We start from the raw sequence: 27,435 nt of genomic DNA, 5'->3' as shown, positions 1-27,435 counted from the left end.
TTGTCAGGCTGTCAGACTCCACCAGTCCTTGAAGTTTCCATCCAACTTGGATTACGCTGCTGCTTCAACCATAGGCTGGCTTGTAGCAGTCACTATATCCCAAAGGCTCCAGGCCTCTACCCTCAACTTATGGGGCTCTTTGACCCATTTTACTTGGTCTTAACCCTGGCTATCCTCTGACCATTGATAACTTAACCTCAGTCATGGTTCCAGTTAATGGATGCTCCCAGACCACCCACTGACTAAAACAAGCACCGGGCTCTCTAGGGAGAAATCGAGTGTTTTGACAAGAGATGACATTCAGGCACCATTGCTATGGGACAACACCTTTACTGGAGCGAAAAGGCAGATGCCAGCCATTGCTCTTTCTTCTGCTGACACACCTGCTGTAATGTCCCCATGTGGCTATTGTTCACTTGCTTATTGGTAATCATTTTAAACTTGATTCCAATATGCTGCCTTTACTTATGTCCGCTCCAGCTCTATTTCTGGCCCCTTTCTCCTTCGGTCCAATCTGGTCTCCTGCCTGGCACCGAGTTTGCAACATGTCTGCCTGTACCCTGAATGAGGGTACCGTCTGGGAGGATACAACAAAATGGCGGCCTCTTACATGAATCTCCAGGGTGAGCCCATTTCCTGGCCTCTGCTTTGCAACATGGTACTTCTCAAAAGAGAACGACGGTTAGCTTCTATTTCAGCTCCTGTTTTTCCAAGTCTCAGGCATGGCAAACCGACCCTCTACTATAGACCAGCTGTTTGCCCCCTTTTCCCATATCTCCCATCTCTTCTGAGTGTCCAGGAAGATCAAGGCAGATCGATTCAGAGCTGTTTCTGGGCAAATATGGCAATTTAAACATGTATGGCAGCTTTCTCTGCGATCAGGTGTCCATGCACATTTCATCCGGGCATGGTTTTATACCCCAACTCACCCTTCTTATGTTAGGGGTCCTTGGGCAGGTTTTACACTAACTCGGGCCCCTTCGAGACCCTTAATGAGGCTGCTATCCTGACTATCTCCTTGGTGATGACCTTCCTCTTGATAGTAGCCATGGCTTGCTGCAGAGCGAACTCAGCGAAACCCATCCTCATTAAAGTTCTTTGGAGCCAGGCCATGTATGTTCCAGCCCCATGCCTCCCCTCCCACAGAAAACAGCTCATCAATGATTTTTGACATCTTGATACCCAACTTCAAGCTTCTCTCATCAATTTCGGATGAAAGACCTTGGGTCTGTACCCATAGCTGGTACGTAATTTGGCGGCGACTATCAGACCGAGATTAAATGAAGTTCTGCCGCACCATCTAGCATCTCGCAACACTATCGCCTATTGGGCTGCGTCTGCCATGTGCTTGTATTCATAGATTGGCCTGTACCCCAGGAACAAGGTACATGCCCAAAAAGTCCAGAGTGTAGCTTTTTGATGGGCCTTTTGCAAGGATGTGCCACTAACGGACATCTAGCAAGCCACATGGTGACATCCACCAGCATGTACACAACCTGCTACTTCCAGAGCAAACAGACCATGCAGCCCCTCGACTTAGCATCCCAGCAGCATTACCAGACTCAGTTTGTACACCGCTGGTGCCCCCCAGTACCAAACAGTAAAGGCCTGTCCTCTTTGGTGAGTGCCGATTTCCTGGTTTCGTTCTGATGGGTGTTTATTCATAGGGATTACACTCCCGTGCAGCCCGCTGACCAGCTTGTACACTTTATGTTGTATGCTTGAACCCACCTACCTATATGAAGTAGTGCTCTATGGGTAAGACAAGTGCAGTAGAATCCCCCTCCCCCATTCTACTTGCAAGTACTTACCCATGGAGCGCCCACCTGCCTCCCAACTCTCAAGCACTTGTACTCTCAAGAAAAGAGGGAGTGAAATGGTGGACAGGCCGCTAAATAATGTAGGAAAATGATAGAGAATGGATAGCATCCTCATGTGGTAATGCTCTACAGGTAAGTATTCGCTAGTAGAATCGGCACACACTTCCGGGGGGGGGGGGGATGGTGTCAACATTATCAATATGAGTCACTATTTTGCAGTTTAAAAAAGCTTTCTGCGAACATAACTTTAATTTGGAGTCCATACAAACACATAACCTAGCATGTCATTTACTTCTTATTATGTTTATGCTGCAGATTCACAATTCCTCACAGGTCCATTACAATGCTTCTAGTCCAAATTCAAGTCACTTAAAGTGACGTTACAAAGTTGCCCTTGTTATTTGTTCATCCCTTATTACTTGTAACCACACTTTGAAATTGATATGTTTTCACTTTTTTTATATTCTTCAGTGACTTTGGGTTTAGCCGCAAAGGTGAAAGTAAAGAATGCAAAGTGAGTGCGGATGTTGACCCCTCACACCTGGACATCTGCATTAATGGAAACGAGGAGAAGATCAATACTTGGGGGTAAGTTATACAATAAAACCAGCTTCATCTGTTTAACCTTCATTTTATTCTGTGATCCCATCACTGCATGAATGAAACTTTATAGCTGATGTTCAATAATGGATGTGTATGAGTGCAGTGGTAAGAATAATTTCATGAGGTGACACATAAAATTTATTATTTATATGACTGCACATTACCAAAAAAGCACAAACAAAAATCATAATGCTGTAAAGCCCTATGTTCTGTCCATCAAACAGACATACTTCTAGTTTATTTCAATTTTTGTTTTGGGGGAATGTTTTTATGAACATGTGTAGCATTTTTCAGTTATCATTTTTATTTCATTGCCTTTGATTGTAAATGAGAAACAAAAAATACTATGATTTCAATCACAAAAAGGTACTTCTTTTTCTTTTTGGAAATACCAACATTCTGACCAGTTAAGTAAATCTATAAAAAAGAGTCTTAACTTGAGTTCTGGGAAGTAGTAACACCGTGTGACATTGATCGTTGTTTATAAGTTTTGTGGTTTAGAGCTGTGAAATATTGAAATAATTATAACAAAAATGTCAGTCACGTCAACCTCATCCCCAGTGCTTACGTTATTTCCAACCTCGTTTCCAATAGCCCTGGATAGGAAACTTTCTTCCAGCATCCTGATTCGATACCGCAATTGGCTAGAACTGGATTTATATCGTATACTTGGTGTTGTTATTAACAACGTGCAGTACGTGTTTTCGCGATCATTCGTCCACGCCTTATCGAAAATATTCATTTCCTTTCCAGTTTGTTTTATTAATATAAAATGTGATACTGCATGTTGTCTCGTTAAGATCGTAACAGTTTAATTAATGTAAAATTGTATTTTCGTAACTCATGCCATGCTCGCGCTGCGACAAATTGATTCTGTTTTTACCTCAGACATCGCATACAAAAACAAACACAAATGTCACACACTAGGCATGCACCAGACTATTCCTCATTTGCATACGTGTTCAAAAATCTTGCACATGCAAATGATCCAATACCAGGGTGAGAGAACAGGTAGTGGTGGGTGCGTACTGCTCAGCACTCTGGGGACGAGTTTGCAGTCACGTGTAATGTCAGTCTCGGTCTTTTAGCTTAAGGTAATGTCAGTCACGTTATTGCACTCTGAAGTATATTACAAGTAGAATACTGGTAAGTCCATGTGCATACAATGTACAAGGTGGGTAAAAAATAATGTCACTTTGGATAATTTGTTGTCTCCCACAAAAATGGGAAAGGTTACTATTGATTTGGGGGTCAAAAGGTCAAAGGTCAAAGTCACAGTAGTAAATTAAAGGTTAATGGTTTCCAGATGATAACTTCACTCCTGTTGAGGGGTTTCAACAGCAACACTGTTATTTTTCTTCTCAGTCATCATTCGGTCTGGGTATTAACCATAAGTCAGTAAAAGTTTCACTGATATTCATCCATGCATGAAAAGGATGTATCCATACAGGCCTTTCTTTGTGACTACCCCAAACCATACCAACACGATGTTCAGAATATGCCTTTTGCTGTGAACACGATGGCAACAATGGGCCTGAGGACAATGAAGGAAATTATAGGAATAGCAGAACAAGACATCAATTAAATAGAATTACATTTATTGAACTTGAAAGTGAATGACAGATACGGTTATTTTCACTTTGTTGCTTCTCGACCCTCCACCTGTCTGTCATTCAGATCAATGCGTAGTTGTGCCCATGTCCTCATGTCTGCAATAGCTCTGCGGACCATCCGTGTTCTTGTGAGGGCTTGGATTTCACAAGTAATCCTGGTGAAAGTCCTGCAGGGTGTTTGGCACAATGCAGTACACCCGGTCCTTGAGGTGCCCCAAAGAAAAAAATTGAAGGGGGATATTAGATTTTGAGATCTTGGCGCATCTTATTCAGGTTCTTGGCAGACTTATGACTCGTGACTCGGACTCGAGTCAGACTCGAGTCACATTTTTAATGACTTGGACTCGCACTCGAGTCACTTTGACTTACGACTCGGACTCGGACTCGGGGCTACGGACTCGAACTGACTTGTGACTCGATGGAAATTACCGCACTGCACACGCACACATACGTAAGTCGATCGTTTTCTTTACTGTGCAATACATGTACAGGGCGCTCGATACGGTGCGTGTGTGGCCGTGGCCGGTTACCGATCTATTGATTAAAGAAATCAATGTACCGAAACTTGTACCCCGCCGTCCGCACGCAATACTGCATTGGTGCAAGATTGATAGGGTAAGGTACCAGACTTTTCTTGGCAGACGTCCTGTCGTTCACTCGTGTATTGCTGTCGCATCGCGATAACGCGATATGATTAGTCTGCTGATCTGCCAGTTTCGGTAACGTTACATGCAAGTTGCAATGTACGTAGATCATGATAGCATCCACTCCAAAAATTGTCAATTTTGGGTATCTTAACTTCAAGAGAAATGCAAATGGAAGATCAGGTGCAGAATGCAAGTTCTGCAAGAGGAAATAGAGGAGAAAACCGGCACTACGTCAAACTTCAATCGCCACCTTTCATAGAAGTCTAAAAAAAGATATTTGAAACGCCTGAACTTTAAATGCAAAAGTTAGTCCAATACCAGTTTTGTCTGAATTGCCTTTATAACTGTTTTTGCGAATGAACTCCTCATTTCCAGAGAAAATTAGAGAAAAGCTGTGGGGAAAAATGGAAATTTACAGCACCTAAAATGTATGTTTTTCCAATACTATATCAAAGGTGACTCTGAATCTCTGAATTCCCTAAAATGTATGTTTTTCGATACAAAGAGGTGACTCGTGACTCGGGACTTGGACTCGACCTTTGTGACTCGTGACTCGGACTGGGACTCGACCTGGAGGACTCGGGACTCGGACTTGGACTCAAGAAATGTGACTCGGATTCGGACTTGGACTCGATGTTTAGTGACTCGAATACAAGTCTGGTTCTTGGTTGTGGCATTAACGTTGAATACCCCCTTAAAATATTGAGAAACATTGTGTTGTTAGTGTTTTTGGGTAGTTGCAAAGAAAGGTCTGTATCCTTTGCATGCATGGATGAATATTAGTGACATTTGTACTGAATGTGGTCAATACTCAGATCGAATGTTGGCTGAAGAGAAAAGCTGGTAAGCTTTCTTCCTTTGTGGGAGACAACAAATTTTCCAAAGGGACATTTTTTTTTAAAACTCACTCTGTACACGTGGTAAGCATTGTTGTAGTACTCGTACTCGGTACTCGTATAATTTTTTTTTAGAGTACTCATACTTCAATGTCAAAGTACTCATACTCGTAACGACGGTACTGGTACTCGGGCAGCAAAGTACTCGTACTCGACATGTCGAAATTATACTCGATCATCAAAGTACTCGTACTCGAATAACAGTACTCCAAATGGTATCGCTTGACTTACCGCGGCCTTATTTTATTATAATAAAGAACGTGCAACTGTGTAAAAGTCGTCGTTGCGGGCAGCAAACAAAACACAGTAAATCGTGACGTAATAAACAGGACTCCCGATGCACAGTAGCATACACGAGTCCTGTTTATTACGTCACGATTTACTGTGTTTTGTTTGCTGCCCGCAACGACGACTTTTACACAGTTGCACGTTCGGGTCGAAACTGGACCTGAAAAACAGCTCTCAAAAGTACCTTTTGTACTCATTTCATGACAGAAACAATAGTTGTTTTTATTTCATCACACCTTAGGCTACATATACCCGAAAAATGACGGAAATGTCTTCGAGCATTCCACAACCTCTTTAACTATTACATGTATTTCTACACTCCCATGTATACTATTAGTGTACCGGGTATTTCCCGTGTATGTGTATGTACATGTATGTAACAATCATAACAATCATGGAATGTGGAAATGAGTGTTGGAACATCCTCTTAATGGCTGGAAGTTAAGGTGAAGTTGAATCACATGCAAAACACATTTTTCAATTTCGGCTCTCTATAGATATCGTAAAATTCCTGGAGATATGTGCGTAAATGGTTTTCAGCCAGTCAGAAGCATGGACACACTTCAGCAGCAGTGCACAAGTGGTCTGGAGTCTAACTTGTCTGTGGAGCAGGTGAGAATAACCAAAGTTTAGTGTCATGGCAAAACGGTCTCAATTCATTTTAAACTATTTAGAAATAACATCACAAGCCTTAGAAAGTATAAATAAAGACAGTCTTTGATTCTTATGTTACAGATACATAAATCAGTCAGATTTTTTGTTTTTATGCTCAGCCTTGGTGAACAGCCACTGTTTTTGCCCGCTCGAGTTGGGCATGCGAGAATGTGCGCCATGTACTTGACGTGCTGTTTTAGACAGAACTCGCTCGCTCGGGATGTCCGGCAGATTTTCAGTATTTCGCCAGCATTTTACTTGTACACGTCGGTGTCCTCACCGTCCATGTTCTTCTTCTTGCTGAACCCGCCTTTGACTAGCTTCCTGCAGAAATTCACCCACAGGCTGTCAAGCTTGTCTTGTACGGAGGCTTGGAGTCGTTCGGTTTGCACTGCATAGACTAGTCTGCTGCGCACCATTGCCTCCAACATCCGGACCCGTGTTGCCATCTTCACCTCCTTGTCCGTCAAGACGTCCTTTAAATGGTCTTGTCTTTAAATGATTTGAGCTTTACATGGTAGATTACATCATTTCATAGTGGTGTTTCATAGTCTGCTAGTGATGAGGCCAAGAACAACCAAAAATTACTTCTGCTTCCAATTACATGACTTTCAAAAATAGGATCAGTCAGTCGGAAAATCTTTTTATTTTGATATTTTTGCAATTTTGTTTATGTGCAGATTGAATGGAGTATTTAATCATATGCATATTGTTGGTTTGAATTATTTTCATTTGCACAACAAAAGCAATCAAAACCACCCTCAAAAGTGATAAAACCTTACCTTAATTAGTCCTCCTGCTGTCTAAACAGTCACAGACGATCAAAATTCACTTCCACTTCCCCTGCTTTACTTTTAACAATGGCTAGTCACCAGCAGTCAGATCAAACAGGCAAAGCTGGCAAGTTGTGGTTTCACGCCTTTTTTTTTTATGCCCGCGGCGAAGCCCAAGGGGCGTACTGTTTCCGCCTTGTCCTTCCGTGGGTGGTTGGGTTTATACGTATACTGACTTATGGGGTACCGGGAACAAAGAGCAACAATAGGGACAATGGTACCCTGCAAGTCGGTCTTTAGAAATCTCAGTACCCCATACGTAAAATGCTATGGAGTTTGAGATTTCAATGGGAACAAAGGAGAATAAAAGAAGGGAAGTCAAGTGGACAATAGTGGTACCCCATAACTACCCAAAACATGTATGTCTGAGTTTGTCTAACAGTCACTATGTGGGCATGTGAACAAAAGATGTCCACAAAATTCAGGGTGTGTTGACGTTATGTGGACTAAGCTGTGTCCACATAACATTTCGCCCTCTCTGGAAAACAGGTTTAGGGGCATTTTTGGGTTAGGGTTACCTGTCGCAGAATAAAGAGAAACATTCAAGGAAATCAATAAGCAAATTTTGGGTTGAAAGAGTCTTCACAATTAAAGTAAAGTTATTTTTTGTACCGAGTTTTCTTAACTACATGAAAACAAAGGAATGTCCACATAGAGTATCTAAAACTCTGTTACAACTGTAGCTAAGGCCTGTCATGTAGCTGAAGTAATTAATGAGATATACGCACTATAAATGACCATTACGGATATTACACTGTAAGACATCGATTTTTGTTTTTCAATACGCATTGATAAAAGTCTGTGAAGTTTTTTGCAAGTATTGAATGAAATAACTATGTTGTAGTAGAGATAGGTTCTCTATAGGGAGGGGGGGGGGGGCTGGTACCGTCTTATGCACACAAAGGGCAAATATATGGTGCTTTTCAGGGCGATACATGTGCGAAATTCTGAAAAAAGGCACCCAAAACGGCAGATGCCAGAATAAAGGGCACCACTTCTTTTTTGAAAAGGACACTAGTTCATAAAAAAGGGCACTTCATAAAAAAGGGCACTATTTACAAATTATTGGGGGGGGGGGGTTTAAGCTCGATGAAAAAAGGGCATTTGAATGGAAAAGGGCATTCTTTACAAAATATTGGGGGGGGGGAAATACCCCCCTTACCCCCCCCCCCCCAGGCTACGCCTATTGGGGAGGGGGGGGGGGTATTCTCAAGTTGCCTTGGGTCAGATTGGGTTCAGGGGAATAAGATCAAATGTCAACAATTTCGAGTTGAATTAGCATGTCGCGCACAAGTGCCGTTTTTATCCCCCATGCTGCAAGCCGGAGGGGAATATTGCGACAGCTATTCCTTCTGTGTGTTTGTCTATGCGCGTTTGTTTATGGTGTAAATCGAGGTCACACACGTGCAACATCATATATGAATCGAGGTCAGGAACCAAATGGACAACTCATCGGTTGGAAAACGTGTACAAAACCAATGAGAGCTGTTGCGAAAAAGTTTAAGTACAAACAAAGGAAAAGGGAAGAGAAAAAAAAAGAAAATCCTCGATTTACACCATAAACAAACGCTCTTGTATTGTATTACGCTCGAGGACAGACAACAAAAGGAGCACAAAGGGGCCTTTGATCCTCGGACGACGGTGCCTATTGTTAAAACTGGTCCTCTATCGTACGGTTATGTGCTTAGTCTATGGGAAAGTGTTATATTAGAGGGACAAAGGGAAACACAATAGGTTGTCCTCAGGCGTATAGTAAAACACGACTGTGCGCGCATGTGTGTGCGTATGCATTTTTTCTGTGTGTGTGTTATGTTTTGGTTAAGTTAACTCTTGTCGGCACGATAACTTGAAAAATACTTTACTTACAATATATGAACTTGAAATTTGGTTGTGGGTTGTTCTTGGTAGCCTTATCAAGCCTATTGATTTTGGGACCGATAGGTCAAAGGTCAAAGCATTATTTTGCTAAAACAATAGAAATCTACTATTTTGGTTAGGGATACTCGCTTTACAAAAAACTGCCAGCATGCCAGGGGGATTGCGCAAGTCTCACTTGCAGTATTTTTGGATTAAAGTGTTGAGACAATAACTGGGAAACTGATCAAGTGACTGGTCACCAGCATCGTCATCTTATCAGCGAGTTGTTTCTGCACACTGTTGCTAGAGTGGGCTTGGATCAAGTAGTCAACTTCCCTACAAGTAGAACCAACACACTCGATCTTATATTAATAAATTCCCATCATATGTTACCAGATGCGAGAGCTCACCAGGCCTAAACAATCATGACATCATTCTTCTTGACACAAATGTACAGGCACAGAGGCGAAAACCATCTCGTCATATGATATCAGTGATGTAGTGCCTTGATGCTGGGCCTTGGCCTTAAGGCTGGATTTTAGGGCCTTGGCCTTGGCCTCGAGGCTTGAGGGCAAAAGCCTTTGCCTTGGCCTTGAGGGTTCAGGGCCTTGCAATTTTGAGTCAAGACTCTTCAAGGCCCATAGATTTTTGCACTTTCCAGATAAATCTGTTGTAAATTTTGCTGTTACCATTTTAATCGTATTACCATGGAGGAGGGAGGCACCCTATAGATTTGTGTGTTGGGCACACTTCCACTTTTATAGCATCATATTTTGTTACCATTGTAGTAGATTTGCTGCAAAAATATTCCGTACACTTGTGGGGCTAATGAGATGATCACTTTAATTGCATATAACTATGGAATAGATCTGATTGGTTGTATATGTCTCCCTGATAAGTGCTAAAGATTTGCATGTATCTGTTTTAGATGATGCTGATATTTCTGACCATGTTGGGCAAGCAAATAAAAATTTCCAAAATCAGTTTCTTGGATCCCCCTTTTGTTACACTTGGGAAAATTGTGTGTCAATATAGAAGTAAATCATTATTTTGTTTAGTTAAACCATATTGAAGACCTGAACTTATACTTTAATAGATACAATGCAGTCATAAAACGGTGTAGGCCTATGGGAGCATATTGATTGCAATTAAAGAAATGTTGTTCTACGTAACGAGCAATTTGTGATGATAAGGGCGGATCCAGAAGGGCCAAAAGGGGCCATGCCCCCCCCCCAAAAAAAACGAAACTATTTTTTTTTCATGTGACGTCGTAATAAAGGCAGGCAATGAGAACACCACCATCTTTTCCTAAAAAAACATCGGTTAAAATGGTCAGAAATTGCCTCAAATCGCACCACAGAGCATCTCGAATCCAAAAAAAATTCGGGGCCCTTAAAGCGGGCCCCGAAGCCCAAGCCATAATTTTTTGCCCCACTTTTTTTGGGGGGGCCAAAATTTCTTGGCCCCCCCCCAAACTGTGTTCTGGATCCGCCCTTGCGTGATGATATGTCACTCATGTGACTATAATTAGTTCTATATCAGTGGTCATTTCATAAAACAGGGCCTTGGCCTTGGCCTTGAGGGTTAAGCCTTGGCCTTGGCCTCGAGGCTTTAGGGTCAAAGCCTTGGCCTTGGCCTTGAGGGTCAAAGCCTTATGGAACAGTGCTGATTTTGACACCTTTAGGGCAGAGTCTAAGTTGTGGGCTGACAGCATTGTTGATAGTTGCTCTGTACATACTCGAATCAAACAGCTGGCGACTGAAGAGCAGGACGGTCTGGAAATATCGATGCAGGAGCATGTTCCATCAAAGCTCAGTACCACAAGATTCAACCAACCGTGGTTTAATTCATCATCAAAGAGCGTCACGCAGGAAGTCACATGCTTTCAAGAAAGCCAGGCGTACCAATAAAGAGTGGGATTGGCTTCGCTTCAGACGCCTAAGAGAAAGAGTCACAACAGACGTGTTGTCAAGCCTATGTAACCAATATATCATAACCATCGTCTGCTCTGAGCCCTTCAGGAACAAAAAACTTGGTGGGTTGGTGAAGATAAAACGATGCGATCAGAATGGAGTAGCTCCTCTGAAGGATGGCAATTTCATGCATGCCGACCTGAAAACCAAGGCAAACATCCAGAACAAGCAATTCTGTTCAGTGTTCACCTGCGAAGGTTCTGCGGACCTACCGACTTGGGTTCCAACCCTCACCCTACCATCGATGATATCCAAGTCAGTTGCCCTGGGGTAATCAAGCTTTTGAAGAACCTGAAACCACTAAGCTTCCATAGATCAGGGAGTAGTTCCGTCAGCATGGAAGAAGGATCTTGTTGTACCCTTGTTCAAGAAAGGCAACCAGTCACTGGCTGCAAACTACCATCCGATATCGCTGACAGCAATCCTACATGTATGTAAGTTTAATATGTGCTCATATATATACTTCATTGTGCTGTTATTCGCCATCTCACTCAGCATAACATCTTATCCGATGCACGGCACAGCTTCAGAAAGAGGCGATCATGTGACACCCAACTGATTCTGACCAACCTTGACCTAGCTAAAGGGCTTGATGAGAAAGGGCAGATTAACCTTCTCTTACTGGATTTCCAAAGCCTTCGATAAGGTCTCCCACCGTCGACTCCTTCAGATGGTTGATTACTACGGCGTCCAAGGTCACTTTTTGCAGTGGATCCAAGATTTTCTCCACAATCGTACACAACAGGTTATTGTTGATGGGAGAGTACCAGTTACATCAGGTGTGCCCCAAGGGAGTGTATTAGGTCTACTTCTCTTTTTGATATACATCAACGACCTGCCTTCCTGCGTCAAAAGCTCAACAACCCGCCTTTTTGCAGATGATTGTGCACTGTACAGACGTATCTCATCGAGTCTTGACATCATCTTATTGCAAGATCTGGATGCACTGTTCAAGTAGGAACGTACATGGCTGATGGAGTTCAATCCAACCAAGTGTCAGGTAGTACGCATCACAAACAAGCGGAAACCAGTCCCATCATCATATAACATCCGTGGACACAGTCTGGAGGAGGTTGACTCTGCCAAATACTTGGGTGTTGATGCAGTAACAAAGAAGGCTAATTCCACGTGAGCTTTTCTCAGCCACAACTTCAGCTGTTGCACTCGCAGAATCAGAGAGGCTAGCTACATGACATATGTTCGCCCCATCATTGAGTACGCCGCTCCAACCTGGGATCCCCACACTGAAAAAAATATTAAAAAACTGGAGCAAGTTCAGCACTGGCAACTACGACCGCACCTGCAGTGTAACATTAATGCTACAAGACTTGCACGGGAGTCCACTCAAGGCCAGATGTCTTCAGAGCCATCTAAGGATGCTTTATAAGATCTTGGTAGACATACACTGGAGTTCCTTCCTCACTGAGGCCAAATTTAGTACTAGAGGTCACAGTTCAGGGTTCCTTGTGCTCCATTTCGAAACACAGGTTGTCTACTCATTCTTCCCACAAACTTGCCGAGACTGACCTTGGACCCAGCCAGCCTACCCTCCCTCAGTGCGTTCAAATCAGCATTGAGGGATGTTATACTCACTAGCTTCAAGTTCTGTTTTTAACCTGCACTGCAGCACTATACATGTACATAGTTTGTTATTAGCACAGTGAGTCAAGCACATTCATTGTTATTGGAGCACACCCCCACCTGTATTGCATTGTTTTTCTCATTGTAGAAGTTTGCACTTTTCAGAAAAAAGCTGCTAAGGCCAATTATTTGTTCCCAAATTGTGGTTAAAGCATGAAATTTGGCATGTAGAGCCGAAACGGTATAACAATTAAAAAAAAAAAAAAAAAATGTTCAGCATTCCACAACCTCTTTTATAATACAGTTCTTCTGAATTTTTATTCCTTGCGCGCCCTCCCTTTTTTTTTTTTAAATCAAGCTCTGCCCCCGAATCGGCAAGATTCAAGGTGGGTCCACCTCTTAAAATGATTTTTTGTTATACTGTTTCGGCTCTGCATGCCAAATTGCATGCATTTACCAGAATTTGGGCACAACTAATTGGTCTAAGCATCTCCACTATTACCCAGGATACGTGTACATTTGTATCTAGGCTTATGAAATATATAAAAATGTAATTTTTAAACCATTTTATTGCAACTTTATCCAACTTGTTTCCATTCTTACGTAGCATTTTTGGTTTCAGGAGGTCAATCTCAACACTTTAAATCCAAAAACGGCACTTGTTCACGAAATTAAACTCAAAATTTTCGACATTTGACCGTAGCCCCCTGACCCCCATCCAACCCAGGGCAACTAAGAATGGCCATCTCAGAACCACCCCCGACGGACTATGGCATGTTACATCAACCATCAAACCCATAGGCGTAGCCAAAGGGGGGGGGGGGGGGCAAGGGGGCAATGGACTCCCTTGTAAAAAAAAATTAAAAAAATTGCAATATATAGAGAGGGAGAGAGACTTGAAAAGAGAAAAAAAGGGGAGGGAGAGACACAATTAATGCGGCAGTTCACATCAGATCATAGCCTGCTAGGATTAGTTGCTCATACATGTAAGACAACATGAATAGTTAATGCGGTACCCGCTGCTATGTACATACGATTTGAACCAGCCAACCAATCCGGTTAGCTCAATGGTTGAGTGGTAAGACATCTGCACTACATGTATACAGCAGGAGGTCATGGGTTCATTTTTCCAACTTTCACTCGGGAGGTAACACGCTGAGTATACAGTGTTTATACGTCGGTGAAGGGCAAAACCTAATTTGATTTGTCACCCAGACACAAAAATCCCGTCTCACTTTGTGTGGCATTGCCCGTGCGTTTCTGACGTAAACAGGTAGTCGACCAGCATTTTCACGAAGACAGAAAAGACAACATGAATTTTAAACTTTCATTTTTAATTTGCTGATTATAAACTCTAGGGTTGTGCCATAAAATTATGGTTTGTCGGGTAACCGGAAACAGAAGTATTTTTGGGGGCCTTATGACTTGTATCCAAGAGTCCGTCCATGATAGTTTTTATTATATAACCGTCATACAGATCCCTGTCATTTGATTGGTAGAACTTACATCACGTGACATTCGTTATTACTCCCATTCACGCCGGGGCTCAAAAAGTCCCACTCGCCCATAGGGAATGGGAAATACTATTGAACAGATAGGATCATTCTTGTTCCATGACGCGGTATTTGTGTGCAAATGCATGCTAGTATGGGCGTTCACATTGCGTGTAGCGCGTATTGTTCCAAAGAGCCAGCGCTACAGAGTTCGGTTCAAACATTTTTGTGAAGGGGTGGTTTGGAAGAGACAAATACAGTTTCCACCAATTTTGTATTGAAATAAAAGTTCAAATATATCAAATGACAAGGATCTAGTGGCTTTAGATTGTGAAATGGAAGGAATATTATTGCTCTGTAAAATCTGGACTTTTCCAGTTCACTCAGCTTCGCCTCGTGAAATGGAAAAATCCAGATTTTAACCTTGCGATAATATTCCTCCCTCTTCACTCTGACCTGTATAACAGTGCATCTGCAGACCAATGTAGATATTTTTCTTTCAAAAAAAGCAAAACCCAAATGTTGGGACCATTGTTTTAGTGAAGTTCTGCATGTAGACCTTTCACAATATAGGATATGAAAGCCCAATTCATAGGCTTTCTTTTAGTACAGGAATCATTCAAATCACTCATGTACTTTTCAAGTTACGGAATTTTAAACACAACCACTGTTTTAAAGTTCTGTCCACGGATCACAAAAAAAGGTGTGCCTTCTTTCAGCAAAACGAAAACAATTCACACACGTCCCTTTGTGATTTGTTTTTGTTTTGCTGAAAGAACACTTACCTTGTTGTGATCCGTGGACAGAACTTTAAAACGGTGGTTGTGCTTAAAATTTGGTAACTTGAAAAGTACATGAGTGATTTGAATGATTGTTGTACTAAAAGAAAGCCTATGATTTGAGCTTTTGTATCCTAGATTTTGAGGGGCTACATGCAGAAATTCACTAAAACAATATAATGGTCCCGACATTTGGGTTTCGTTTTTTTTTTAATCACCCTGTAATAATGACTGTATATAACTACACCTTTTGTGACAGTGTACAGTACAACAATTTTGGCATGTTTATTTGAAATGTGTCACTCTGCAGTTAGATGGCCATCAGGTAAAGACATGGACAATTGTCATGATTCTGCTGGCAGTTGCTTTCTTTTCTGGAATTCTTGTTTTCTTGCTGTACAGGCACAACAAACTCCCCTGCACCAGACCAAGGTAAATGATAAGATTTTTATCACTATATGTCCGGTGTACTTTATGAAATGTTTTGGTGTAATTTAATGTAAACAAACTGCAATTTGTTATCTGTGGGATTCATATGTGCTTGAAAACAAGGGCAGATGATTGCAGTTAAGCAGAACTTCAGGTATGCAGTTCGATATATTTCTGCTACTTAATGCCGAAAATTGCAGGGTTTTGCATCAGAAAAAAACCCCAGATAAATGCCTACGTGCATATTTTGCAATGGAAAACCTTACAGACCTAATGTTGATTTTCAAAACCTAAGACAGTTTACCCATTTCTATTGGTCGAGAGCCCGTCACGTGGCTGTCACGTCACGATTGACAAAGACTGGCTGTCTAGGCCTAATTTCACAACACTGCTAAGCAAAAAAAAAATGCTTATGTAGATACGATAGTTTGTGGTATAACTGGCAGGAACATTAACCCTGAATTTAGTAATATGTCCAGATTGTTGATCACCAAATATTCGCTGAGTAATTTGATACTCACATTTGTAATTGCATATGCCAAGAAATCAGTTTACCACGCTGTTGAATCAAATCATGAAGGTTTTGACCTTTCAGCTTGGCATCATACCGCTACTCACAGCTTAGTGATGGAGACAATTTGGATAAGATGATTGACTTGGAATCTCATCCAACATATCATGACTCCTCCGATGAGGTAAGCACTGCCTATTCAATTGTTCAAAACATTGTTGTGTTTTTAAGCCCATATGACATTAACTTAAAGGCTAATTTTCAAAGCCCTCTATCCATGCAGGAACTGCAAATCAAAAACCCTGTGATCTGTCTAGAGTCAGACACTTCCTCTTGTTATGCCCTGCCGGCGAATCATACTGTTTCCGCCTTGTCCGTCCGTGTGCGTGTGTGCGTGTGCATTTGGTTCCACAGCGATATCTGGATTGTATCTCCATTTATGTCTTGGACCTTGATACAATTAAGGTAGCTTTCTACTCTAGTGTAGCTTACAGAAAATGAATAAGTTTGGACCCTATAAGACAAAGCCAAGGTCATTGGGATTAAAACAATAGGATTTTATTTATTTATTTATTTTTTTTTTTTTTTTTTACCAAACCAGTATACATGTGCAAATGTAATCACTCACTAAAATATTAGGGGGCCTGCACACTGTTTATACATTTTTTTAAATATTTTTTTTGTATTATCAATGTGGCTTCTTCACCCTTTTTTCTTGGACAGTCATATTTTTAATTGAAACAACAGAAAAAGTTTTCTCAACAATTACATGTACATGTATTACTAAAACTTGAGACTTGAACCGTAATACATGTATATGTATATGCAGCTCCGTAGGTTGTTCTTAGGATTTTGAGTCACTTTCGGACCCCATAGGCCAACTGTTCTCTATTTAATTATAAAAAAAAACAAAGAAATGATGTCATGATGATAACTCAAGCTTATTCAAATAACCATATTTTCTTTTGATTGTTTAAAAATTCTTATTTCCATGTACATGTAGGCCTGGTAAATGCTCAAGGGATTATGCTCAAAGGATTTGCCTTTGAGAAATGTCTTGCTTAAGATTGAAAATATCCAGTCAGTTTGCTTAAATCACATACAATGACTTCCTAACAGAAAAGCAAAAAAAACCAAAAAAATCATTATGGGATCATAGGCATCAATACATTACATATATAACCTAAAGAAAACAATAACGATGTCAATGAATGTTCCATGTGACCCAGGTAAGTTGATGTTAATAGAGTGGTGTTATGTCATGGAAATAGGCATGGTTGCGGGGCATTTGTGTTTTTTAACACTACTTTTCTTGTTCTTATTTAAATCTGATTTGATATTTCAAAGACTCAAATCTTAACTAGAGGTTCGCGTTTGTTGAGTTACAAACACAGAGTGGTTGGGCGGACATCCTTTTCAATATACACTGCCCAGTTAAGTTGGGAATGAATGTTCATCACTGTAAGAACAAAGGATCACCAAATAAACTCCCTTCCAGTACAATCAATTATTTTGTTACAAAAATGTATCTTTAACGCTATGATAAATTTCAGTAAACATTCTATGTACGCAAACAAGTTATTTCTGGTTTGATGATGTCATCAGTCAAAAACGGTAAGTGAATACTGAGGAAAAGTTTTCATTGTGAAGTAAAAAAAAACTTTTGAAAAAACGGAAAATATAATTCTATGTATTAATTACACCTAACTTCTGGTTTGATGATGCCACAGCTTTAGAGATCCAAAGGTGAACATTGTAATGTATATCGTTATTTGGACTACGAGGATATGACAGGGATCAAATGATAGAATTTAATTAAAAATACGATCCTTTTCAAATTCTCCTCAAAGTAACTTCCGGTCACATGACGTCATAAATTTGAAAAACGTCACAAATTGTAAAATTTGAATAGATGGTTTTCAAATCAAAGAAAGCAAACACTATTATATGTGCCGCTAGGGGGCACCCTTTTGAATGATGACGTCATCACTCTTGTTTTTTGTGACCAGTGGCGTAGCCATGGGAGGGGGGGGGGGACAGCCCCCCCCCCCTTGAAACCTTGTCGCCCCCCCAGTCTTCCCCCCAGTGAGATTTTGAGTTTCTAAAAAAATTACCATTGATCTACATGACGCCCCCCCATGAAATGTTCCAGCCCCCCCAGCACCCCCCCACTGAAAAATTCCTGCGATTGGTGTTGCAGTCCGGCGTTAAAAAAATGGGTTGGCTTTACTGCAAGCACTCCCAAAGCAGAAGTAATATATGTATGGCATTATTGCTTGGCATATATACAAGCTACTTTTATGGGTTTTTTTTGGCAGCAACTTGAAACTTAACTTTGAGAATACACTTTTGTTGTTAAAAAAAAAGTTTTTTCCACCTTTTTATTTCATTGCATATCACCACCGAATGTTCTTATTCGAAAATAAATATTTGAATATTCGATTATCGATCGAATAACCGAATATTCGAATATTCGGCACAGCCCTAATTTTAAGTGTATGTAATAATAGCACCCAACTTCCGGTTAGATGATGTCATAGTATTTGGAAGCAATAGGTCAACATTAAGTATAACAGACGTCATAAATTGGACTAGGAACAAACTCATGAGACAGGGGTCAAATAATGGATGTAAATAAACAGAAACAGATGAAATGAACACCATACTCTATATAGTTCAAGAGCTATAGCTCAAACCATTTTGTCAAATTGTGCTCTCAAATCGCTTGTAATTTGATACCCGATGACGTCATGATGATGTAACAAGGTTTATAACATCTTTATAACATGGTTCAAGTTCACACTAGGTTTTATGATCATCCCGTGAACCGTTCGGAAGAAATAGTGCTTTGTTTTGATTTCAGGCTGTCTTCGTTTTGAATTCACCTAACTTTGACCTTCCAGTAGACCGGGAAGTAAACCAGTAGACCGGGAAGTAAAGGTCAAGCGAGTTTAGGCAAAAAAAAAAAGTCTGCAGTTTCTGGTATGGTATGGAGCTTGCCCAAAAAGTGGTGCGGCGACGCGGCTTTTTTTTTTTTTTTTACCGGTTTTTTTTGGGCTTCAAATGTCGGCTGATGACTGCATGAAAATGGTGCCCAACTAAACTTAGTGCAAATATATGGGATTCACAGAGGCCACTTAAAGCTTATTCTCGATCGTAACCCCATCTAAAAACACGTTAAAATTGTGCAGCAGCAGGATTCCAGTCAAACCAGTGAGTTTTGCGGTTTTGAGACATCATCTTTCATTGGAAAAAAAACTTTTTCATTTTGCCGACGCGCATGACTACGGCTACGCGCGCGCATACCAGAATCCGGAGACTTTTTTGTTAGCCTTACGTACACGACAAAAAATGTTTAGCAATTAATGGTCTATCCGATAACAGAATGCAAACATCATTGATGATTTAATTCAAGAGTTATATGTAAAGTAATTGGTCACTTTTTCAGCTAAAATCACTTGTAATTTGACACCTGATGACGTAATCATGATCGATTCTGGCCAGGCGATGGTAGATTAGCATATTCATTAGCGTCACTCGGCTTTTTTTTTGGCGTGGGTCTTGGTATTGACCAATGGCAGCCAGCAAAAAGGATGATATTTATCAGTTAACAACTCGTGAAGGAGGCTCTTCTTCAAACTTATACTGCATACCATATTGAATGGGAACCTTATTAATATTTGTGAGTCTTGAAAAGATTGACAGATATTGCAAATGCTAGTCTACCAACTTTCAAAACTGCACGTAGCCAGGCGTATTTTTCCAATTTCAACGAAAGGTAATGAACACATCACTACGATTTTTAGCACGTACTTGGATCATTATGTCAGGAAAGTAAACCCTGAAAGTTGCATGAAGATACGGTCTTCCAAATGGGAGAAATTAATTTTTTTCAAAGATTTCGCCTGCCAACGTGAACATGTGTGTGTACATGTAGTTTCATTCAAAATGAAGTGTTACGTAACCTTTAGAAATCGCCCTTCGCAACCACATGACTGATGATTTCAGCTTAATAATGCCAGGTCCGTCTATCAGAAATTGATATCATTAACCTGGTATCAATTATATTTGATGTATCGAAAATTAGAACACCACACCTACAGATTCTTTATCTTGATTGGCCAAGAGCTAGTCTAACTTTTGCTACTTTTGCTATCCTGCTGTGCACTGTCAAAAGTACTTTATCTTCAAGTAAACTTGAATCCTCGATCCTGATTGGTCGATCCATGGCAACAAGCCATGCTACATATAACCATACCGCACGGCCACGGTCCATACCGCACTCTGCATATTCCGCTGTTCCAAGATACAAGCACCATTGCAGCTGCATATGCTGAACTGCTGAATGTCCGTGTAAAGCGTGCTAGTTCCAACTGTACTGCGCATCAAGTTTGCTTGAAGATAAATTCGTTATCACGCTCGCGCCATGAGCAGACGCACTACATTATTCCGTGTTCCACTCGCGCTCGCAGGATAACGAATAATATCCGTCGCAACCAAAGTACTTTACCAGTAGCAACCAAAGTACTTTACGCATAGCAATTGTTATTGTGTGGAAATGTATAGGGGTGTACGTGTTGCACGTATCTTCCCAATCGCTTGCGCTACAGAGCTGGGTTCAAGCATTTTGTGAATGGGTAGTTTGGAAAGTGCTCGTAAATTTGCAACTAATTTCGTATTCAAATAGAAGTACATTGTAATTGCATTTACATTAAATTAATCAGTTATCACTTAAAATCAAGCAGAATCTGTGGGAGAGAGGTGTCAAAAAACAAATAGTGACTGCAATATTTCATGGTGTAGTAAACCTATTAGTAGACATCATGAAAAACATATATGCATTTCGACGTTCCAACTATAAAATGAAATTGTGAGTTTAAACCTACCAGTCACTTCAAGGGAACTATTTTATAATGTTTGTATTTGAGATAGAAACAAAATTCCTGCATCAGGGTCTTTCCTTGACACAAAGCTTTGTTTTTCAGTGGTCCAACCATGTTCCATCACATACAGACACATCGGCTGCGTTTTTTTTTGTTCCCTGATATCATTTTCTCATATCACATTTTAAATTATGCCCCGCCGGCAAAGCAGAAGGGGCATACTGTTTCCACCTTGTCCGTACTGTTTCCACCTTGTCCGTCTGTGTGTGCATGTGCGTGTACAAACACTGCCTTATGGGGTACCGGAACAATGGGGGGTACCGGAACAATGGGAGGTACCCTACAAGGACTGCCCACCGACTTGCGGGGTACCGTTTTGGTGCCCCACAAGTTTTTCACGAAATAGATATATGGATTTTACTAAAAAACTAGGAATTTCCAAGGTGGGTTGATCTGTCGCAAATGGAAGAGTTTTAGAAAAGGGATATTAAGTCTGAATTTCAGCCCAGGAAATTAATTCAGGTTAAAAGAAGAGTATTTTGAAATTAGTGTGCGACGTTGCAAAATTTTAGTACACGAGAACAAAGGAAGTACCCCACTTCTATGCCTATGTAAGGGAGTGTGTGTGCTCTTGTATTGTATTACGGTCGAGGACAGACAACAAAAGGAGCACAAAGGGGCCTTTCATGCTTGGATGACGGTGCCTATTGTCCTCGAATGCCGGTTTGCGTGCTTAGTCTATGGGAAAGGTTTAGGGAAAACACAAAGCCGATCCTAAGAAGCATAGCAAAACACGACTGGGTGTGCGTGTGTGGGTGTGAGTATGTAAACACCGGCAATTGTGGACGTAGGACAAAAGAATTGAGGCGCAAACAATACGTCCACGATTGACCGAACGTCCACGATCTCAAATCGTGTACAAAACCGATGAGTGCTGTCGCTAAAAAGTTAGAGTACAAACAAAGGAAAGAGGATTAGGGACAATGGGGCGTCCACGATTGCCGGCATTTACACACGTGTGTGTGTGTGTGTGTGTGCATTTATGCCTATTGCAGTACTATGCATGGGTTGTGCGTGCGTGTGATCTGATACACCATGCCCTCTGGAGACGTGCACACAATAGGGAACAAAAGATTGTATACGTCTCCACAGGACAGTTTCTGTAGATGAAGATTTTCACGAAATAGATATATTGATTTTACTCAAAAACTAGGAATTTCCAAGGTGGGTTGATCTGTCGCAAATGGAAGAGTTTTAGGGATATTAAGTCCGAATTTCAGCCAAGGAAATTAATTCTGGTTAAAATAAGAGCATTTTGAAACTTCACTTTCAAACTCGAAAACTTTACTACACGAGAAAATTAGTGATGGCTGATATGGGAATCTTCCCAACTGTTCCATTGACTGTCATGATTGTACTGAATGCCTTTTTTTAATAAACAATGATATATATATTTTTTGAAGTCCAGTGACCTATGGTTTTCCGAGTAAGGACTGTATAAATGTTCAAATGTTTATTTTAAAAAAGGCGATTTGTAGAGTACAAGACTTTTTTCAGCACCACAAATTTTGAAATGCGGTGTGTACAAAACTTACATTATTGTGGACATTCCAAAGGCAGAATATTAGTATAACAGTAGGTGAACCATGCCGACTTCAGTTACCTCTATCATGATCATGTTTTGTCGAAAGCATTTTTGATACCGCTGATGTTAACCCCAGTCTACTAACGTGACTGAGGAATTTCTTGTCAAAATCACTTCATTTTCAACAGCTTGGGCTGTATCCTTATCACTACACCCTCCAGTTCCTTCCACTTCTGCCAATAACTAGCAAATTTGCTCCATCTGGTTAAATGTAAAGTTGTCGATCCTGCTTTTTTTAAAGTGAGCAAGCAGCCAGCCTGTCATAGAAATTAATTCCCTACATGTGTCGTAAAGAAGTATGCACATGGCAGCGTTGACCCTGAGCACGAGCTTGAGGCTGTTGTTTAATTATCTTCTGTGTTGACGGGGCTCAAATTTCTGGAATAATCAGGGCCCAATTTTGGGGTGAGAATGCAACTTTTGATTTGGGGAAAATCTAGGGAGTGTTCAGCATGGTCAAAACTACATACAACCCAAAAATTAGGTTGCCTAAAATTTTTAAGTCAAACTTGAACGATACAGCCTTCAGCTGACGGCCTATGTTATCAAGTAATCAAGTAATATTGATGTAACGACGGACCCTAAAAGATGCATATTTCAAAATTCTAAATCTAGAACTACAAGTCTTATTGGGTTAAACTTAAGTTAGTATGTATATACAGGGACGTTTGAAGTGACATCATGATGACATCACCATATGATTTTATGTTGATTTTTCATTTTCACAAATGACACATGGTAATTCAAAATTCATTTTGTATAGGATTGTTAGGTCATAAATAAATGCACATATTTGGAAAAATGTCTGACATTTTCAGACAATATGTGAAGGTCTGATCATCAAGAAATTTGGTGGGTAGTTAGGTTATGTTACTGGTATGCAAAATCCAAATTGATGTCACTTTAATGAAAGTCATGTTATTTTCTACATGCAAACATTTGTGTTGAATGCAATGTTCTTAACTTAAAACAAGGCATGGACAAATATCCCATTGTATACCTGGTCCAAGACAAGTGATGTCATGATGATGTCATCAAAGGTACGTGATGTCAGCTTTAAAGTCCTATATCTAGAGAACCACATGTCTGATGGTGTTCAGTTTTTGGACAATTTATAGCAATGCATACGTAAAAACTAACAGATGTAGACCTCTAGTTTTTCTTCTAATTTCTTTCCTCTGTTTTTTCTACCCTAAATTCCATAGACTTTGTGCACAATTTGTTGTGTTATGTCCTAGCAAAGTTAATTTGTTACGTCATAGCAAAGATATGTCATATCAGTGATGTCTGATTGACGTAATTAGAAGTCATGAGGCTACCCTGAAAAATCATTTATTAAAGTCCTTTATACAACATCTGAATAAATCTCCGTCATCTGATTGGTGGATCGTTGATCACATGTCATTGAATTATTCGTACCAACGCACGGGGCGCGCGTGGCGCGCAGCGCACAGTGCAATGGAAGTTCTATTGCACGGTGAATAGAACTTCTATTGCACGGTGTCACTGCTGCTGGTGGTGGCGCTGTTTTAAATCGAGATAAATTGAATACGATTGTTCTCAACCTGTTGAACAGTTTGCATTAATATAATTATGATGAACTTGTCGAACTTTTGAACAGTTCTTAACCTGAAAAAATTGGCAATTAAAAGTCAACCAATCAGATGGCAAGGACTTATTCAGGTGTTATATAAAACAAATAATGAATGTTTACATCTAGTGAGCTTCTCCAATAGTCGGCGCCAAGTGTTAATAAAATATTTAACAAAATTATTTATATATATTTCATTATTTATCATAAATTCAAGCTTAGGCTTACTTATTTATATATAATGCATTATTTAAATATCATGAATTTCTTCTCCAACAATCATATATAATAAATGTTTGGCAGTTTGCATTATATGTAAATAAATTTATGTGCCACTGAATTATTTTCAAATATTTTTTTGCAACCTAATTATTTACATATAATCTGTCAACGTCATGTTATTATTTATATATAACTTTTTGGCAACAAAAGTATTTACAAATAATTTTTTTGCAATCTATAATTATTCATATATAATTTTTTTTGGCAACATAATTATTTACAAATACATTTTTGCAAACTAAAATTATTTATTATATAATTTTTTGGCAACATAATTATTTATTATATAATTTTTTGGCAACAAAATTATTTACAAATAATTGTTTGCAAACCATGATTATTTATTATAGCATTTTTTGGCAACATAATCATTAGTTATATAATTTTGTTGGCAACATGATTATTTACAAATGATTGTTTGCAAACTATTATTATTTATATATAATGTTTTGGCAATTTGTATTTAATTGACAGTTTCATTTATTATATAATTTTGCACCGCACGCATTATTTCTAAATAATTTGTTTGGTGCGAAGCGAACGAAGCTATGATTAATATATAATGGCTATGATTTATATATAATGGTTTTCTGAAATGAATAGTGAAACTCTTATGCAAATTACCTACACTAGGACATGCGTATATTGTATCATATAACTCTGTACATTGCGGGATTGCCGCACCGTGCTCGCTATAGAAAACATTCAGTATTGTGTATTTTGGGTCTGAATTATTTTAATTTGCACCGCAAAAGCTATTGAAATAACCCTCAAAATGTGATAAAACCTTGTCTCAATTCATGTTAACAGTATTCTAAGTCGATGATTCTTAAAAATCATGGAGAATTTTGGTATGCACAACGCTATACGATGGCTGGGCGCACTGTATAGATGCCATTATTCTTTTATTTATTAAAAACAACATATATATAAATAATAATAGTTTGCAAACGATTATTTGTAAATAATGATGTTGCCAAAAAAAATTATAGAATTAATCATTATAGTTTGCAAACAATTATTTGTAAAAAGTTATGTTGCCAAAAAATTATATAATAAATAATTATGTTGCCAAAAAAAAAAGGGAAAAATAATTATTGATTGCAAAAAAAAAATTGTAACACGGTTTGCACTCTCGAGCGCAAGCCCTTTTGTGAGAGGTCACAACACGGGCACTTGTGAAGTGTCTAGAGCAATGCCAGAGTAAGGCACAAAGACCGCTCAGTTTCGGTTTGGTTTTCGCTTGATACAGTCAATGACCCTCCTCCCACCCCGATCTCCTATTCAGGGTTACTTAACCTTAAACAATGGAGTTTCTGTGATCTTACAGTTAGGAATGTTAAAGAGGTTTTAACGAGTTATTATATACATGTAGATGTGTATGTGCATTATGTGGGATCTTAAATCTCGGATGCGGGGGGGCTGGGAAGGGTTGGGTTTGAACTCATTGAAGCTCTTTGATTATGATTTAGTAGACTGGATGGTTTAAGCCCAGGGAGGGAAAGGTGAGATTGGCCATTTGTCAAATTCTGAGTGGTAGGCCAAGGGTCAGTACAAACGGACAAATTATAATGATTGATCTGAGCCACTTTCCCGCCATGGGCTCTTGTGCTGCGGATAAGGAAATTATCCACAGCGTTTATATCAGCTTGTGAAAAGCGAGGGCGCTGCTAATTGTTGTGAGAAGCCCAATTGTAGGGATATCCGTATATAGTCCCTTGGGACTTGTGAGAAGCGTTTGCGCTTCTAATGGTAGGGATATCATATTAGTCCATGGGGACTTGTGAGAAGCGACTGGCGCTTCTGATTGTTGCGAGAAGCGACTGGCGCTTCTAATTGTTGGGATATCCGTAGTCCTTTGGGAATTGCGTTTCTGTATGGATATCCGCAGTCCGTTGGGACTTGAAAGTAGCGATTGCACTGCTAACTGTAGGGATATAGCCGTAGCCTTGTAATGATTATAACTGTTAGCATGTAAGTTGTAAATATGATTATTCAACCATGCTGGTATGTATACCTGGACCTGGTAAGGATCATAACTTATATGTAAATTGTACATGTAATTGTTAAACCATGCTTGTTGGATGGTATCAAGTGAATAAATGCTTGCCGAGTGACCACAGTGCTTTTCTCCGGTGTGACTCTTTCACAAATAATGATGTTGCCAAAAAATTATATATAAATAATAACATGACGTTGACAAATTATATGTAAATACTTAAGTTGCAAAAAAAAAATTATTTGTAAATAATTCAGTTGCATATACATTTATTTACATGTAATGCAAACTGCCAAACAATTATTTATATACAATTGTCCAAGAAGAAATTTATGATATTTAAATAACGCATTATATATAAACAAGTAAGCCTAAATAAGCAGAAAAGTTAATAATATAATAAAAATGAATTATATACAAATAATTGTGTTAAATAATTTATTAAAACTTGGCGCCCATGTGACACAGTCAATCAGAGATAAGGATCCTCATGACACAAATTATGCATTTAATGTACACAGTTCATATTCCGGCACTTTATTATTGGTTTATCCATACTGCATATTTGTATGTATGAAGCTGGTGAATTAATAATAGATAATAATGATAGATTCTGTTATCATATATTTTCACCACTCCAGGAAATCTTAGAGTAAACGAGGACAGTAGAAGGCAGAGCTTGAAGATAAAGTAAGAGGTAATACACTCACAAGTCTTCCTTTAATTACATTGGAGAAGAAGTATGGATACCAGGCAAACTAAAGTATATATGTTTGATGTGTTAAGTTGCATTTTGAGCTACTCTTTCATTTTTAAAGATCGCTTTAATGAGAGTAACACTGTAGCCCATTAGTCCCTGTTCTGCCCCAAAGTGCCCTACCTGTATTTCTTCTACCACCCAAAATCGCCCCAGCACTCAATGGTTTTCATCAAGGAGTAAATAACAGTGTAGTACAAGTGTTAAAGGGAATATACATCATTTGCTTTTGCTGTAATTTTCAGAAATGGATGGAATTGGGGGGTTGGAAATATATAGCAAATATAGTTACACTGACTTT

At 39.6% G+C, this 27,435-nt stretch overlaps 1 protein-coding gene across 1 annotated transcript; it reads left to right on the top strand.

Moving 5' to 3' along the window:
• Positions 1-2,271: 2,271 nt before the first annotated feature.
• Positions 2,272-27,435, top strand: LOC119741740. The gene is made up of 5 exons (XM_038217623.1): positions 2,272-2,408; positions 6,365-6,479; positions 15,348-15,469; positions 16,062-16,161; positions 27,019-27,435. The coding sequence occupies exons 2-5, from the start codon at positions 6,387-6,389 to the stop codon at positions 27,031-27,033; spliced, it is 330 nt and encodes a 109-aa protein (XP_038073551.1). The 5' UTR covers positions 2,272-2,408; positions 6,365-6,386; the 3' UTR covers positions 27,034-27,435.

This window comes from Patiria miniata, unplaced genomic scaffold (genome assembly GCF_015706575.1).
Source record: "Patiria miniata isolate m_02_andy unplaced genomic scaffold, ASM1570657v1 HiC_scaffold_11, whole genome shotgun sequence".
NCBI classification, from domain to species: domain Eukaryota; kingdom Metazoa; phylum Echinodermata; class Asteroidea; order Valvatida; family Asterinidae; genus Patiria; species Patiria miniata.
Note: the sequence above shows the minus strand (reverse complement) of the source record. Positions and strands in the feature narration are given on the sequence as shown.